Source organism: Coloeus monedula, assembly GCF_965178545.1.
Source record: "Coloeus monedula genome assembly, chromosome: 6".
Taxonomy (NCBI): Eukaryota; Metazoa; Chordata; class Aves; order Passeriformes; family Corvidae; genus Coloeus; species Coloeus monedula.
The window spans coordinates 34,780,344-34,795,729 of NC_138786.1; the positions used below are offsets into that span (position 1 = coordinate 34,780,344).

The 15,386-nt window shown below is 35.2% G+C and overlaps 1 protein-coding gene across 1 annotated transcript in view; it reads left to right on the plus strand.

Moving 5' to 3' along the window:
• Window positions 1-15,386, plus strand: part of DPH6 (diphthamine biosynthesis 6) — a 200,085-nt gene that overhangs the window by 54,537 nt on the left and 130,162 nt on the right. Inside the window, exons 6-7 of the mRNA XM_082284129.1 lie at window positions 5,857-5,918; window positions 12,074-12,168. Of these exons, the coding sequence (XP_082140255.1) occupies window positions 5,857-5,918; window positions 12,074-12,168 (157 nt within the window). The remainder of the gene's footprint in view (window positions 1-5,856; window positions 5,919-12,073; window positions 12,169-15,386) is intronic.

Consider the following 15,386-nt stretch of genomic DNA (forward strand, 5'->3'; position numbering starts at 1 on the left):
TGGTTGTCCTGGGCTGCATTGTGAAGAGCATGACCAGCAGGTCAAGGGAGGTGATCCTGTCCTTCTACTCAGCCCTGGTGAGGCCACTTCTGGAGTGCTGTGTCCTGTTCTGGGCTCTTCAGTACAAGAGAGACAGGGAGCTCCTGAACAGGTTCAGTGGAGGGTGACAAAGATGCTTAAGGGTGTGGAGCATCTCTCTCACAAGGAAAGGATGAGGGAGCTGGGCCTGTTCAGCCTCAAGAAGAGACTGAGATGACTAAGTCATCTCAGTATATAAGTGTCTGAAGTGGGGGTGCAAAGAGGGTGGATCCAGGCTCTTCTCAGTGGTACCGAGCAACAGGACAAGAGACAGTGGGAAGAAACTGAGTCACAGAAAGTTCCACATTAATATGAGGAAGAACTTCTTTACTGTGCAGGTGACCGAGCACTGGGACAGATTGTCCAAGGAGGTTGTGAAGTCTCCCTCACTGGAGATATTCAAGAACTGTCTGGATCAAACCTGTGTCATGTGCTCTAGGATGACCCTGCTAGAGAAGGGAGGTTGGACCAGATGACCCACTGTGGTCCCTTCTAACCTGAGTCATTCTGTGATTCTGTTATTTTGTAAAAGAATCTGATTGAAAATATTGCCTTGTTATGTGATGAAAGTACAAAATTTCTTCAAAGATTTATTGAGGTTTCTCTTCTTGAAATGACACAGCTAAATTGCTTTGAATCCTAGATTTAACTAGAACACAAACATCTTTGATGTTAAAAAAAACCCAAAAACACATATAACATTGTTTCTATAAAAAGTTTTGGATCTTTTTACCTCTTAGAATTCTAAAATTTCAGGACATCAGACTAACCTAGTTTAGAACATACTTAAGGAATGTTCAAGATGGAGGATGAACTGAGATCCTAATTAAATGGCACTAGAAACATGCTAGAACCACTTTGGGGTTAATGTCTTATAACTTTATCGCTTAGCTTGAAGAGAGTTACTATAGCTACAGGTTCCATCCATGTACAATTCCTACACTGGATAAATTATCACATAGAAAAAAAAAAGCAAGGAAAAAAAGAGAAATAGATACATAATCAAGTCACATGAATTTTCCTCTTTTATACAATAAATTAGAAGTATATTCATCTCAAATCTTTTAGAGGTACAGTAATACCCAGTATTTATTGCACTTGTCATTACTTTTATACAAAAATTCAGCAGTTTTTGTAATTTTTTTTTTCCTTTGGAAAAGGAAATGCAGGGTCTCCATCCAGTTCACCATTGTTCACACAGTCTTTCATGTGTGAAAGTTTTGAGGAAGTTAAGAATGAACCTGTCAAGTTATGCTAGCAGACAAAATGTTCACTTCCCAGCTCTTTGTAGAAATGAAAGCTAAATATGACAACAGAAATAATTTACCTCAAGGCAATTTAAGGTATAGATTTACAGTTCAAGAATATCTGCGTGGCATGTGCATTCCTAGTTGGTTAAGGTTATGAGACATTCCTGCACTCCTACAGAGTAAGCCTGTGTTATCAGCTAATGCTGTTGCGTACGTGCTTTTTCTGTGTTATTAGAAGCATTCTCCTGTATTCTGCGCTGTGTAAAGAATGATCCTCCTTCTGAAAATCAGTGATTTCGTATTGTTTACTTAGAAAAAAAAAAAAGACAAATTTAAAACAGAGGAATTTACCTTCAAAAATAATCCTGTTTTCTCTGCTCCAGTTCTAGCAGTGGTTGCTTTTTCCTTTATACTCTTTTTCTTTTTATATGTATTTCTTTACCTTACGGGTCCTATCATCTTATTGTTAACCCTGTTTTCTTTATGATAAAGAGAATGAGATGAAAGAGATTAGTTTTGGTTCCAGAAAATCAAAGTATTTAATTGCCTCTTTTCGTATTCAAAATTCTAAATAATTCTACTCTTCGCGAGCAGCTGATTAGGATCTTACCAGAAACTTTATTGTGCATTATACAGCTCTACACCATCAGAAGTTAAGTCTTAGTCCCTGACATTCATAATGATGACAGTTATTCATCTTCTCAACATTACTTGTCAGGAAGTCAGGAAACAAAAGGGAACTTCATGTTGCTGTAACTTTAAAATAGGTTCTATTTTTTTTCTCGAAAAGCCTATCCTAATTCTATGGATATGATATTTCAAGAAGAATATGATTAATAGCAGTTTTGGAGATTTGTTTTTAACCTTACTTTATGGAAGAAGTCTGTGAGTGAGAAGATTAACTTTTTGAATTGTAAGGTTGATTAGTCAGGGAAGGATAGAGATTTTTCCCCTACATTATCAACAGATAATGGTTAACTCATACATTATTGATGTGTGTGTGTGGTAGTGATTCTTTTACAATATGTTCATATATTATGGGTTAGAGTTTGGTTCAATGTAGCTTTCAGAAGACCTTTATGTACCACCATTTCTTAAAACCTGTAATTATGATTTATTTTTACTTATTTGAAATTTTATTAAGAAGTGAAGATAGAATTTTTTATTTTAAAATACTTTCTTAAAAATACAGACAATGTAAAAATTCTGAACATGTATAAAACGTTCTTGTTAGTCAGATAAGGCTTTAAAATGTGGATTTTATTAGCTGAATGCAATGCCATGAAAATGTAACTTGGATTTCTAATGGTCTTGATAAATGCAAGTAATATCAGGTAGTTGCCCCTCAAGTGAGGGCCTCATGTTACACTAATACATATGTACAAAGTGAGCCATTTAAAATATTGTTCCTTTGCATAAATCAACAGTAGTGAAATACCTTTTAGTAATGTTATTTTTTTCACCATACAGCAAAGCCATGAGTTTCTGCCCCAATCGTTTGACATTGCTACAGTTCTCTACAGCACTTGTCTTGTGGCTGTGCATAAGAGCATTCTGCAACCATTGTTTTAATTTGCAGGAAGGAGTTCTGCTCCTGTCAGGGGTTTTATCAGGAATTGCAGATGGAGTAGCAATTACTTTGAGGTGATTATACCATTTGTGCTATCACTTACTGATTTTACAGTAAAATTAGACTACAGTAAAACAATTTTTTTTACTGAGCACTGTTAAAAACAGCATTATCAAAATTTTTGAGATGTTTCTGTCATCATGTACTGGTCTACCTCAAAGAAATAAAGCCCCACGTGCTCTCTTGGCAGCACATAATAACTTGATGGATGTAGTTCAGTTGGGGAGTTAAAAATGCATCGAAAATAATGGGCCATAACATTCTAGGGTTAACATTTATTCATAGATGATGCAATTAAATAAAACAGGCATTAACTTCAAGGTCAGTCAGTGAAGTAATAAAAGTGAATATTTTAATTGAATTCTAATTGCTTCCCATTGATACATGCAAGTTAAATAAAATAGATGTCAGTGCTGCAAATTATAGTTCCCTTCCTAATTAATTTTTAAATTCTACATAGAGTCATCCAGGCCATGGACCTTTTTGTTGGTTTATGTATCCATTCAGCTTTCTTCACACCTAGTTCCATTGAAGAAAAATTTGGAGGATGTGGTACCAAGAATTTACAATACATTGTTCGTTTTACTCTAAGCCATTTTAAGAATCTGAATCAATGAAGAAAAATGTACCAAATAGAAGTATAGATTTAAAATAACTGTTTTGTAAGTATGGTTCCAAATACTTTATTATACTAATTGTAGCAATAGACATACAGCTTCATCTATGCATGTCGTAGAGATTTGAGATGTGGATTACTGATCCTGCAAATTGCAAGTGATATTGGTTCTTGATGCCTTTACCAGACAGTCTCTATTCACTCACAATACAAACCTATTGGAAACTAAAAGAAGTAATATTTTTCAAGAGAAATACAAGCTGTCCAAAAACAGAATTCTGCAAAGAAACAGAAAGCGTACATTGCACTTTCCCGGATTTTCATGTAGGTGTGGGATATTACTAAAGTGTATACATAGGCAATTTATTTGTATTTCATAAACTATTTGTATCATAGTTTCTTTTAAATTATTGGTTTGCATTCATTACAGGACAGAACAGAAGATATATCCATATTATCAAAGAGAACCTTGTGAAAGAAGCAATATGTTAGTGTGTCTGGTTCGGACAACTTTTTCCCTTCTCATATGTTTGTAATGTATCCCTTGGTTTAAATTTAGAGGAAATCAATCTGATTTTATCAAGGAGAGAGAGGTTGCTTGTCTTAGAAAAGTAATTGTATTAAAGGAAGAATGTTAATGTAAATGTGTGAAATGGTACTGTAATAGAGTACTCATTTGTTTACTTCAAGAGAAATTGCTTGTTTGGCCTTATACCTATCCTGTTATGATCAAGAACAGAATGCTAACCTGATGTATGTTGGAAGAGATCACCGAAACCTCTTGAACTATTGAAATTAAATTAATATATTTCAAAACTATTTCCCCAAGACTTAATTATCATTATCATAGATCTAGCACACACATTTTTCATCTGTTAATAAAAAGCAATGAACCAATAAGAAAAAGAAATAGAGGGAGGAAAAAAACTCAGTCTTTATTAACTTTAATTATTAAGCAGTTTTAAAAGCATTCGCTTAGATAGTAAGGGAATTTTTAATGTGCTTTAGTGAAATATTTAAAAACTTTCTTAGTGTTTTGAAATCTCATTCACTCTAACTTGTTTTAGTTTCACAGGAATTTAAATATACCAAGATCATGATTGTAAAAATTAAGAGACATATTAGCTATTTTAACTCAGCAATGACTTTACAGTGTACTGTACATTTATATAACAGCTTTCATCATCAACAATCTAAAGTGCTTTGCAAGGCACATATTTCAGAAATTGCTTCAGAATGGGGTAATTTTGGTGGCAGCTCTTTAATGATACCTATTATTGTATAAAGCAGTGGAGTAGGGAAAAATAGACAAAGTACAGTACAAAGAGAAGCCCAAACCACAATAATTAAGAGTAGTAAAAAATGGGATAACTGAAAATTTCTCAGTGATCCTTCACTTTCAGGAGTTACCATTTTCTTTTTTCTCGTTTGCTTCATATGGTAAGACCTTTTGACCACTTTGTATCAAATGCAGCTAGCATATTTATTTGGTTGAAGATGTCAGCTCTTGAAACAGTTGTTCCTGGATTATTTTATCCCACTACTCATTTTTGCCAGTTACTTGACTCATCTCTGAGAAGTGACCATTAACTGCCATGAGCTGGCCAAACTCAAAATGTCAAGAAGTTGAAATAGGAATACAGAGGAGCAAGGTAGAGTAGATATCAAATGTTAATAGGCCTTACTTTTTTACAAAGAAAAATAAATCAAAACGTAGACATCATACAGAATATTTTGTGATGGATCAAAACGTACAACATTCAATACATTCTGTATGTCTGAGTTTTCTTGTATCTCCATCCTTTTTAATCTTACATTTTATATGTGAGTAAAACACACAAAGAATGTGATTTGGCAGAGGAAGTTTTCATTATGGAAAACACTCTCTGTCCCTTCCAGTTGCAGAACTATAAAAAAAATTAAATTGTATTTTAATTTAGTAGGTAGCCAATAGAGGCAATATCCTTGTAGTATTTTTATTATCATGGACCTGTGTGATTACTTCACTGGTTAGTGAAATTTCCAATAAAGGAAAACAATAGCTTTTCCACTTGACGTGTAGTGAAATGGTAACTGGCTTTATTTTTCCACAAACATGGAAACCATTTGTCCAAAGAGGATTAGGGAAAATTCTGACTAAGTGTATTTTCTTCAGGATAGCAATTATTTTAGATAATGGGGAGTTTCTAAGGGGCACATGATATATTTGAAAAAGAAACATTTCTTGATGTTATAAGAGTACTTCATAAGAAATGTTTTTACCCTTTTGGGGTTTTTTGCAGGTTTAGATCCAGATAAGCATCTAGGAAAAACTCTGGGTGAGATGGAGCCTATTCTTTTGGAGGTGAGTATTACTTAAAGGATATAGTTAAATTTGCAGTTAATAAGTAACACAGGCAGAAATTCAGTAAACTTAATAAAAAATTACTTACTTTCATAAATTAGGTGCTAACCCAAACCTTAGCTTTGTACACAGAATATAAGCCTCTGCTATGCACTTTTGATATGAAAAATATTATTTCTTGACATAGTTCACAAATGGTGTCAGCATCTTTAAAACAAACTAAAGGCATGAAACCTCAATATTGCAGGAACACTAACTGGTGTTATCAATATGATAAAGCTAAATAATTGTGTGTAAGTTAGAGACTTTCACAGCAAGAAATGGCAGTGGCAAAATCATAGGTGATACAAAACTTCCCTGAAGATTCCTATTTGCAGGTTTTCTACCATTTACACAATCAGACTGCAAGCCGTAGGGCCTTTAAAAAGTGGAGTAAGAGGTTTATTCTGACAATGTATTTAATTCTGTGCAAAGGGTTATGTATCCTCAAACCAGGATAATGCTTGTTGGCAGAGCTAGTAGATTTATTTAAAGAAAAATTATTCAGCTAGGGAAAAGAAAAAAGACCAGATTTTGTACTTGAGTCTTCTTCAAATCTGAGGTAAAAGCATCAAACATCAAGGTAAGTAAAGTTTATGAATAACAGTTCTGAAATTAGGTTTTCATGTATTGGCTGTGAAAATGCTGGTTTACCACAATTCCTTGTCCTTGAGCCTGTTAGATACCCACAATGACTGCATGTTTATTAAGAGGGCTCAATGTAACTTTCATCATTCTGGGCTATCTAAATTTCCACAAAATGATCTCCTGAAAGTGCTTTTCATTGTTAATCTGGGTAGTTACTGGTCAGCCTGGCTTCATAAGTAGTTTTTTTTGGAACACTTAAGGGCATGGCAAACTTGCAGAAGAGAAAGAAAAAGTAATCATAACTTTAAAAATCTCTTTTGCTACTGAAAGATAGTGGAGTTACATAGCAATTATATCTGGAGTTTAATTCCATTTTGTTAGTTATTTGCTATAAGGCTGAAGAGGAGAAGATGGGTAATTGCTACTTGGCAAAGCTGAAAAGGAAGAATTAAGGTCCATAACATTCAAATAACCTTACCCAAAGAGATGGTATTGGTCTGTTCTTGAGGTTTGTTGCTTCAGACCTGGAGAATCTGCCCAGAAATCTTCCCCTCCTCCTCCCCGGCCCTCTGCTATGTAAACTAGTTCATATACAATCCCATTCATTATCTTTTTTTGGAAGTCTTGTTTCACTTATTTAAATCATCTCAACATTCTGCATTCGCAGAAAGCTTCTGTAATCAAAATTCAGGTTTCAGCCCCAGTGGGGTTGCAGCTGGGTAACGGCTCGCCTCAGTTGAATCAGCAGTCTTGACTTTCTTTAAAACTGTAGCAGCAAGTATTGCAATTTTAATTGTGCTACTAAGAAGTATTCTTCTGCATTTGATTTCACCATCATTCGTTAAAAAAACCCCAACAACTTTGAAATCCAAAAGTACCTGGTTTTTTTGGGTATTACGTATATTCTTCATCGTGTTTGATATCTTAACTGAAGTGGTTCTTACTTGGTTTCACTAAAATTATTACTGTCATGGTTTAACTCTTCTCAAACCCCACATTTGAAGGTTTTATCTTTTACTGATACAACAGTAAACAGAGCAATGACTGTGACTGCCTAGCTTAAAGTGTACAAATAGGGTATGCTGACTCTGCTTGCAACGCTTGTCAGGCCATTGCACAACTGATTATTTGTTCATTTGGCTGTTGCTTGTGCATATGTGTGCTATGAAAGTCAAAGCCAGTACAAATATATTGTTTTTACTGGATACTTACTTGGCTTTAAGGCCTAATAAAACCAAATCATTAACTATAAACTGAAGAAAAATACTTAGGCTTATGATGTGAAAAATACTCTTTTGCAAACCAGTGAAGTCTTCAGCATCAGAAGTTCTGGCAGACAGAATGTGGAAACAAAAGAGTTCACAGTTTCCAGTAAGGAGGAGAGAGAAAATTTAATATTCTGGCCATACCATATAAAACACCATAATGAATTAATGTTTAGCACTGCACAGCTCCAAAAATACCACAGCTTTATGTACTCATGATCTTTGATTTGTGCACTATTATCTAACCAGTAATTTCAAATTTTACAGTAAATTTGTTTTTCTTGTTGGGGTTTTGGTAATATAGTTTTTTCCTCTTCTTGTGGATCATTTTTTGGGTTCCTTTGTTGACATCTGATGTTACTTTACACAGCTGTTTATTCAGTTAGGTGCAGGGTATTTTATTACAGTATTTTTCCTAGAGTAGTGTGCAACTTCGTGAGAATTTTTGCAGTTCTGTTTAGAATTAATTAGGAATGTTCTATATGTTCTTCAGTTTTGTTGAATATCTGAATAATTTCAGTTCCCAGAAAAATGAACGTCTTTGATAAAGAGCCACAGCATGTCATATATGTTGAGTAATTCGGGATTTTTAGGCAGTATCTTTTAGCATTTACTCACAAAGTTCAACTTCTCTGGTTCTACAGATCTGGAGATAGAACTCACCTCTCACTTTTTCTTTTTTGTACTAAAAGTTTACTTTAAGGAACAGTCAATGAGACCAAAATCAACTTATATTACTATAATGCACCTGTTACGATTTGTCTTTTGGAAATATGAGAAATAAACGTGAACTAGTCATTCTCTTTTTAGAAAGAAATCTCTCATTGAGGCATTATAAGAGTGTTAATAGGAAAAAATCCCCAACAAATAAACCCATAACCCACCCCTGATTCCCTCCACTCAATTATTTGAGTTTGAAAATATCACCTAAATTTCCAGTCGTCTGATTTACTTCATTTTATGTGTACAATAGAAATTATAGTTACTGACCTAAGGGTGAGGTGGTTTTTCTGCAGTAGCAGCAGAAAAATGGAGGACTAATGAGTGGAGAAAACTTTTTGCAAATTTTTTAACATTACGTACAGAATGTTGAACTTAAGAGTGCAGTGGTGATCTGCCACCCATACTTTTAGCAGGGGTGAATATTACTGGCTCAGGACATTGGCATAGCAGAAAGGAAAGCTTTTGAATTACGGCCTTTTTCTAATTGATAAGTCTTTGATTAATTATTGAGGAGTGGTTGCTAGATAATTGCTAAATTATTAGATTGCTTTCATGTCCCACTGTTCCCTCTGTAACAGGAATCTCAGCTTTTCACGCTAAAGAATTTTCTGTCAACTTATGTCTCAGGGTGTGATCCCACTCTCCTTAGAATTTTTTAATAGAATGGAAAATGGGCATTATGGTTATATTTGTCTTGTACTTCTGGCTGTGCTAATAGGCAGTAGGAAAATGGTTATTTCTGTGCTTGCCTCAAAAGGTGATGAGAAAATCTTGATATAAAGAGCATCTCTATAAATATGAGAGCTTATTAAGTCTTAAAATTTCTATCTGGAAACAAAGTCTTCACTTGAAAAAGGAAGCACTTGAATTCAAATATTTATCTTTGATTATGAAAGTTAAAAAAGGAAGCATTAATCCTTGTGTTTCATTCCTAAGGTAGGAAGAGACTGTTCTGCAGGTAATGTTTGGACTGGTCATTTATATGTATCTCATTTATATGTATACCCTGTATCTCATTGTGTTCTTAAGATAAATTTTGTGCAGTTGAGAAGATGGTTTCATCATAGACTTCTTTTAGAGTTTGAAGTAGACTTGAATTACTTGCAATTAGTTATGTGTAATTTGTAAAGTTTCAGTTTTCTGGCTCATCCAAACTAGAAGTCAGATTTAGCGATCATAAAATTTACAGTCCATGCTGTTGTGTTATTATTAATGCAGCATCCAATTTGCAAAACCAAATAATCAGTCTTCAAAAAAAGTTAATATTCTAAATGATTAAAAGGCAAAATTCTCATGTCGTTGATGGCATTTAAAAAATATTGCTGATTTTGTTAAATGAATGTTAAGGATCTGTTCTATGAACTGCTGAATGTCTTTTGTTCCTGTTGACATTTGTGAGAACTGAAAATCCTTTAGCACCTTGTATAATTGGTGTCAAGAATGATACTGAAGCCAGTGACACTGGAAATGAGAATTTCTCACAACAAAGATAGGAGATAGTCTTACATCTTCTGAGTACTCAATAGTAATTGCTAATAATTACTCTAGACACTGTTTACAAGCAGAGCTACCAATTCTGAAAGTGCCTTCTGAACAGTCACTCCATGTATTCACTGTGGAAAGGTTACAGTTAGAAAGATCTTTCCTGGTTTTCTGTCTTTCAGTTTTTTAATAGTTTTCTTTAGGGTTTGTTTTTTTTTTTCACCTAGAGTAAGAATTAGAGGTTTTCCCTAACTATTTTGTAGGTTGTCCATTCTTGTTGCATCAGCATTAATTATTCCTGATGTATTTGACCTGTAGAAACCTTGTTGCCATTGTTGACAGATGGAGTTCTATTTTATGTCAGGAGTGTAATTTTTTGATGAGCACTTGATTAAAGTTTCTCTTTTGCTCCTTTTCTTTGAAAGAAAATGTGAAAGGAAAAATTAAAAATAACTCTCAAAATACTGAAAAAATCTCATTTCCAAAAGAGATTTAGGTTTTACAGCATCGGATAAATAATATAGACCATTACCAAGATAAGTAATATAGAGCATTACCAAGGTATTGTTTTCTCAGAGCATATTCCATTTCTGCAAAATAACAGCTGAAGAGGATTCGGGCCTTTGGTTTAAGTAACTGAAGTTATAAACACTCTTTGAAGTTTTAAAATAAAATCTTTGGAAAAGAACTGTAAAATAACACAAACTACATTCAGCTTCAACAATAAAAATACAGTATCACTTGAATATATTAAACAGACTTGCTACACAAATATTCTGGTAACCATATAAAAAATGGAATCTATGATGCATAAATAACCCAGTCTTATGTTTGTCTAAAAAGAAACAGCAGATTTGGAATTATCTTCTAGCCTCCAGATAGACTTTTTCTAACACTCTCTGATGTTCTGGAGAACTGTATTTCTACTTTAACTGCAGAAGCATCATGGTTGGGTTTCTGTTCCTCTAAGGAAAAAGCATAAAGGAACCCCTTTATAATAAAGTAAGTATTCCCAAAAGTAACATTAGTGTTTGCAATGGAGTTGAGGACTGAAGTTCAAATTCTCATGAGTCACTTAAAGCAGACTGTTAGTGCTTGCTTAATGTGAAAAAACCTGGACAGGGCTTGGCTTGAATCAGCTACTGCTGTGACACTTTAGAAGGTGATATCACCTGCTGCTGAGGACATTAATTTCTCCTGCAGATGGGGAGAGGGTGTCCCCATGCTCAGATCTGGTGCTTGATTACTATCTATCAGCACAGTGCATTAAAACAGTAGTACAGTGAGCTACTGAGCAGTTGTGCACTCCTTAGTCCAGCAAAAGAACTTTGGTTCATGCTTCACAGCTGCTCATTTATAAAGAAGGGATTAATTAAGATAGTCATATCTTGTATTTTGTATGTTTTGGTTTATCTAGTTATGTGTTTAAGTGAGGTATCCAGAGCTTCAGGGATATTCATAAATATACGTTGATTTAGAAAGTATATTAAGTACAATTTTTAAAGGAAACGTCTTTCTCTCTTTAGATCTTGCTTTAGCTTTTTGCTTTTTGACTTAGAAAATTCTCATTTGTTTTGTTAGATTTTTTCGAAAGAATATTTACGAAAACATAGAATACAGTTCCTGAATCTTTTGACAAAAAATGTGTTAATTGTATACTTCTATGTGAAGTGCTACTTCTTATGTTGACTCACAGTAAAAGTTTCTCCTACAGGTGAAATAGATATGCTAAAGAAAGTTAGATGAATATGGCCACTGAGAAAGAAGAACTAGGAATCAATTTGTTTATCTGAATATTACAGTGCCAGTTCTACTTAAAATACAACAAATTGGTAATTTTTAGATCACTGTAATAGGCATACAAAGAAATCAAGAACTGACTCTATGATGTTTGGGTTTTTTCAGCCTTGTAATGTGTAATCTTTTAGAAAGAACACAGGGTTTAACCTCAGCCAGCAACCAGTATGTACTGTACTGTTTTTGAAATTCTCAGCAAAATATGTTTAATAGACTTCTTTAGTGTAATACTTACATGTTTCAATTTCCCTTTTGTGTTAGCTCTCTGAGAAATATGGAGTCCATGTTTGTGGAGAAGGAGGAGAATATGAAACATTCACTCTGGACTGCCCTCTGTTTAAGAAGAAAATAGTTGTGTAAGGAACAGTTTCTTCTATTTCCTTTTATTAAAGCAATGGGAACATCTTAAAATTTAGTTTGAGAAAACTAGAGGTGGTAAGAAGTAAAACATGGAATTGGCTGAGGTAAAAAATGTTCACAGACACATTGTTTAACATTTGGCAAAGTCCTCTAAAAACCTAAATCAATACCTGACACGATGAGGCGTTCATAGAGGGCTATAAACTTTTTAGACATTTGCACTTTCGTTTACTTGCTGATTATGGCCTGCAGTAAAACTGGTACCTATACACTGACACTTTTATCCTTTCATGAAGTGTGAATTGCCTGTAATATTTATCTTTCATTACAGCTCAATTTGATAAAGTGCCACATCAGTAGCCTGTGGGTTCCATTAACTGTGTACGTGTGTGTGTGTGTGTGTATGTGTAAATTTAGTAGCTTAGAATGATAACGATAAACGCTTTTCTTCAATTACTAAAGAATATTTTAAATGCAAACTTTGCGTGAATCCATCTCAGTTACACTGGATAGTTTATTCCTTTGACATTAATTGCTGAAATCTGTGTAGTGAGCTATGGAAAATATTTGTGTCTTGTTGTTTCTTATTAGCCTGTTAAATAGCTAAGCCTGCTTGCTTCAGGTGAGATATTTTGAGTTCTGTTCCTTTTCTGAAGCAAGTAAACAGACCAGCAATCATGTATTGCTGATTGATTCTCAGTCATCTTAGTGCAGGTCCAGATTCTGGAGCACATAGGTACGATTAAGGCTTTCATGGTGCAAGTCTGTTTGTTTCACTTTTCCGTAAGACTGAGATCTGTCCTTGTAAGGAATAGAGAACCAAGAACTGTTAGCTCCATTTCATTGCATGGCATTTGGGAGGAGAATATCAATAGACAAAGTGGTTAAAGCATTGGCAGATAATCTGGCAGATATCCACTCAAATACTGGTTGATTATGCCCTTGGTTTGGGATCAACCAAAGAGCAGTTTAAGTAGGAATACATTATAATATATTCTAAATGTATATCTGGCTATCAGTGATATAACTACAGTTCAAGTGACTAGGAAGAGCTGAAACAGAGATGGTCTGGCTGAGTTGTCTTTATATCTCTTGGTAATACTCCAAAATAATAAAAGTTAAAAATAAAAGCCCAATAAATACATAAAAGACAAATATTTAAATCAGTGGTTATTTAATAGTAAATATACGGCACAGTGGACTTTTAAACAGTTATTCAACTATTTTTAAATATAGATTTCTGGTATGGAAACTGAATAGCTACACTGGCATTGTGTGTCTCTGGCTTGATGAGCCCTGCTTATCTCTTATACTATTCATGTCATAAAGACATACTCTTTGAGGGGGTCATGCATGTGGAATCTATTACTGTATGAACTTCACAAGAAAAATATTGTGTAGTTTCTTTGTCTTTATCTAAGTTATGAATTTTTTTCTACTTTTTATTCTTGCTTTTCATATACTCTGAATCTAAACAGACTTTGTAATCATGTTAACTCTGCTAGTAGAGTTTCCAAATATTTACATATCCGTGGTTCAGGTATGCATCTCTCCTGGTTCCGGCTAGGCCAGGTTTAATTTTTTGCAATAGCTGGGAGGCAGCATGGCCAAGGATCCTAATGTTTTTGATACCACCTCACTCATTGGCAGGATTGAGGCGAAGGGACTCTCTCTCTCTCTGTCTGAGAGAAGGGGAAGAGCATTCCTTCCAGTTGAAGAAAAGTGGCAGAGGGGGAGCCATCTGTATTGCTCATTGTAGCAGGGTTCTAGGTGAGTGTTTTTGAATATGAATCACTCACTCTTGTATTCTTTTGTTATTGATACTATGCTGTTATTGTTCATTTTCTTATCTCACTGTAAGTTTGTCTTAGCCCATGGTCTTGGCCTTTTGTGCCTCAATTCTCAACTCCTTCCCACCACATGGGGAGAGGAAAACAGGGGTAAGGGAAGTCAGTGAATGAGAGCACTGTGTGGTTTTGGAGAGTCTCAGTGGGGGCACTAAATTTGGGAGTACCATTCCTAAAGCAAGACTACATCCTGATGCAGTTTTTAAAGCTTAAATGGAGTTGTAAGGATTCCAACTTAGAGGTTAAAAACCTGTCAGGATTTTCAAGATCTCTGAATTCCTGAACAAGTCCAAAACATCTCCCGAGTTAAAAGTTTCTGAGGAAGACACTGAAGAATACTTTTGCCTTCAAAACAGGTGTGATGGATTAACCTTGGCTAGCTGCCAGGTTTCTACCAAGCTCCTCTCTCTCTCCCTCTTTAGGAAGACAGGGAGAGAAAATAAGATTAAAAGGTTTGTAGGTCTAGAAAAGAACAATGTGATGGCTTACCAATTACTGTCATGGGAAACTAGATTCAACTTGGGGAAAATGAATTTAATTTATTGACAAATTTAAATAATAAAAAAAATTAGTATAGTGGGAAGTAAATACACCTTCTCTCCTCACCTTGTTCTTCCCAGGCTTAACTTCACTTCCTCATTCCTGACTTTTCTGCATCCTCCCCACTGAACAGTGCAAGGGGATGGAGAATGAAACTGTGGTCAGTTCATAACACTGTGTCTTTGCTGCCCCCTTCTTTTCCACACTTTTCCCCTGCTCCAGCCTGGGTCTTCTCCATGGGTTCTTCATGAACTGTTACAGTGTGTGTCCTTCCCACCAGGCAAGTTCTTCAAGAACTGCTCCAGTGCATATGTTTTCCATGGGGTATGGTCCTTCAGGAACAGACTGCTACTCATGGGTCTTCCATGGGACTCAGTCCTGTCAGAAAAACTGCTTCTGTGTGGGTTTCTGCACAGACTGCAGTGTGTATATCTGCTCTGATGTGGTTCTTCCCGGCCTCCAGGGGAACAACCTGCTTCACCATGGTCTTTTCCACAGGCTACATAGAATCTGTTCTGACAGTTGAAGCACCTCCTCTCATTCCTTCTTCACTGACCTTGGTGTCTGCAGGGCTGTTTCTACCATGTTTTTCTCACTTCTGTTGCAGCATATTTTCAAAATATGTTATCACTGAGACACCACCAGTGTTGCTGATGAGCTCAGCAAGCATCCCTTGGTCTCTTGTCATAGAGACCACCTCTGAACACTAACCCCTGACACCAAAACCTTGCTACATAAACCTAAGACAACAGGAGAAAAATCTAATACACCTTTCATTTATAACACTACTTGCAGGTAGTGTTTACACTGGTCAATGATTTTTGCCC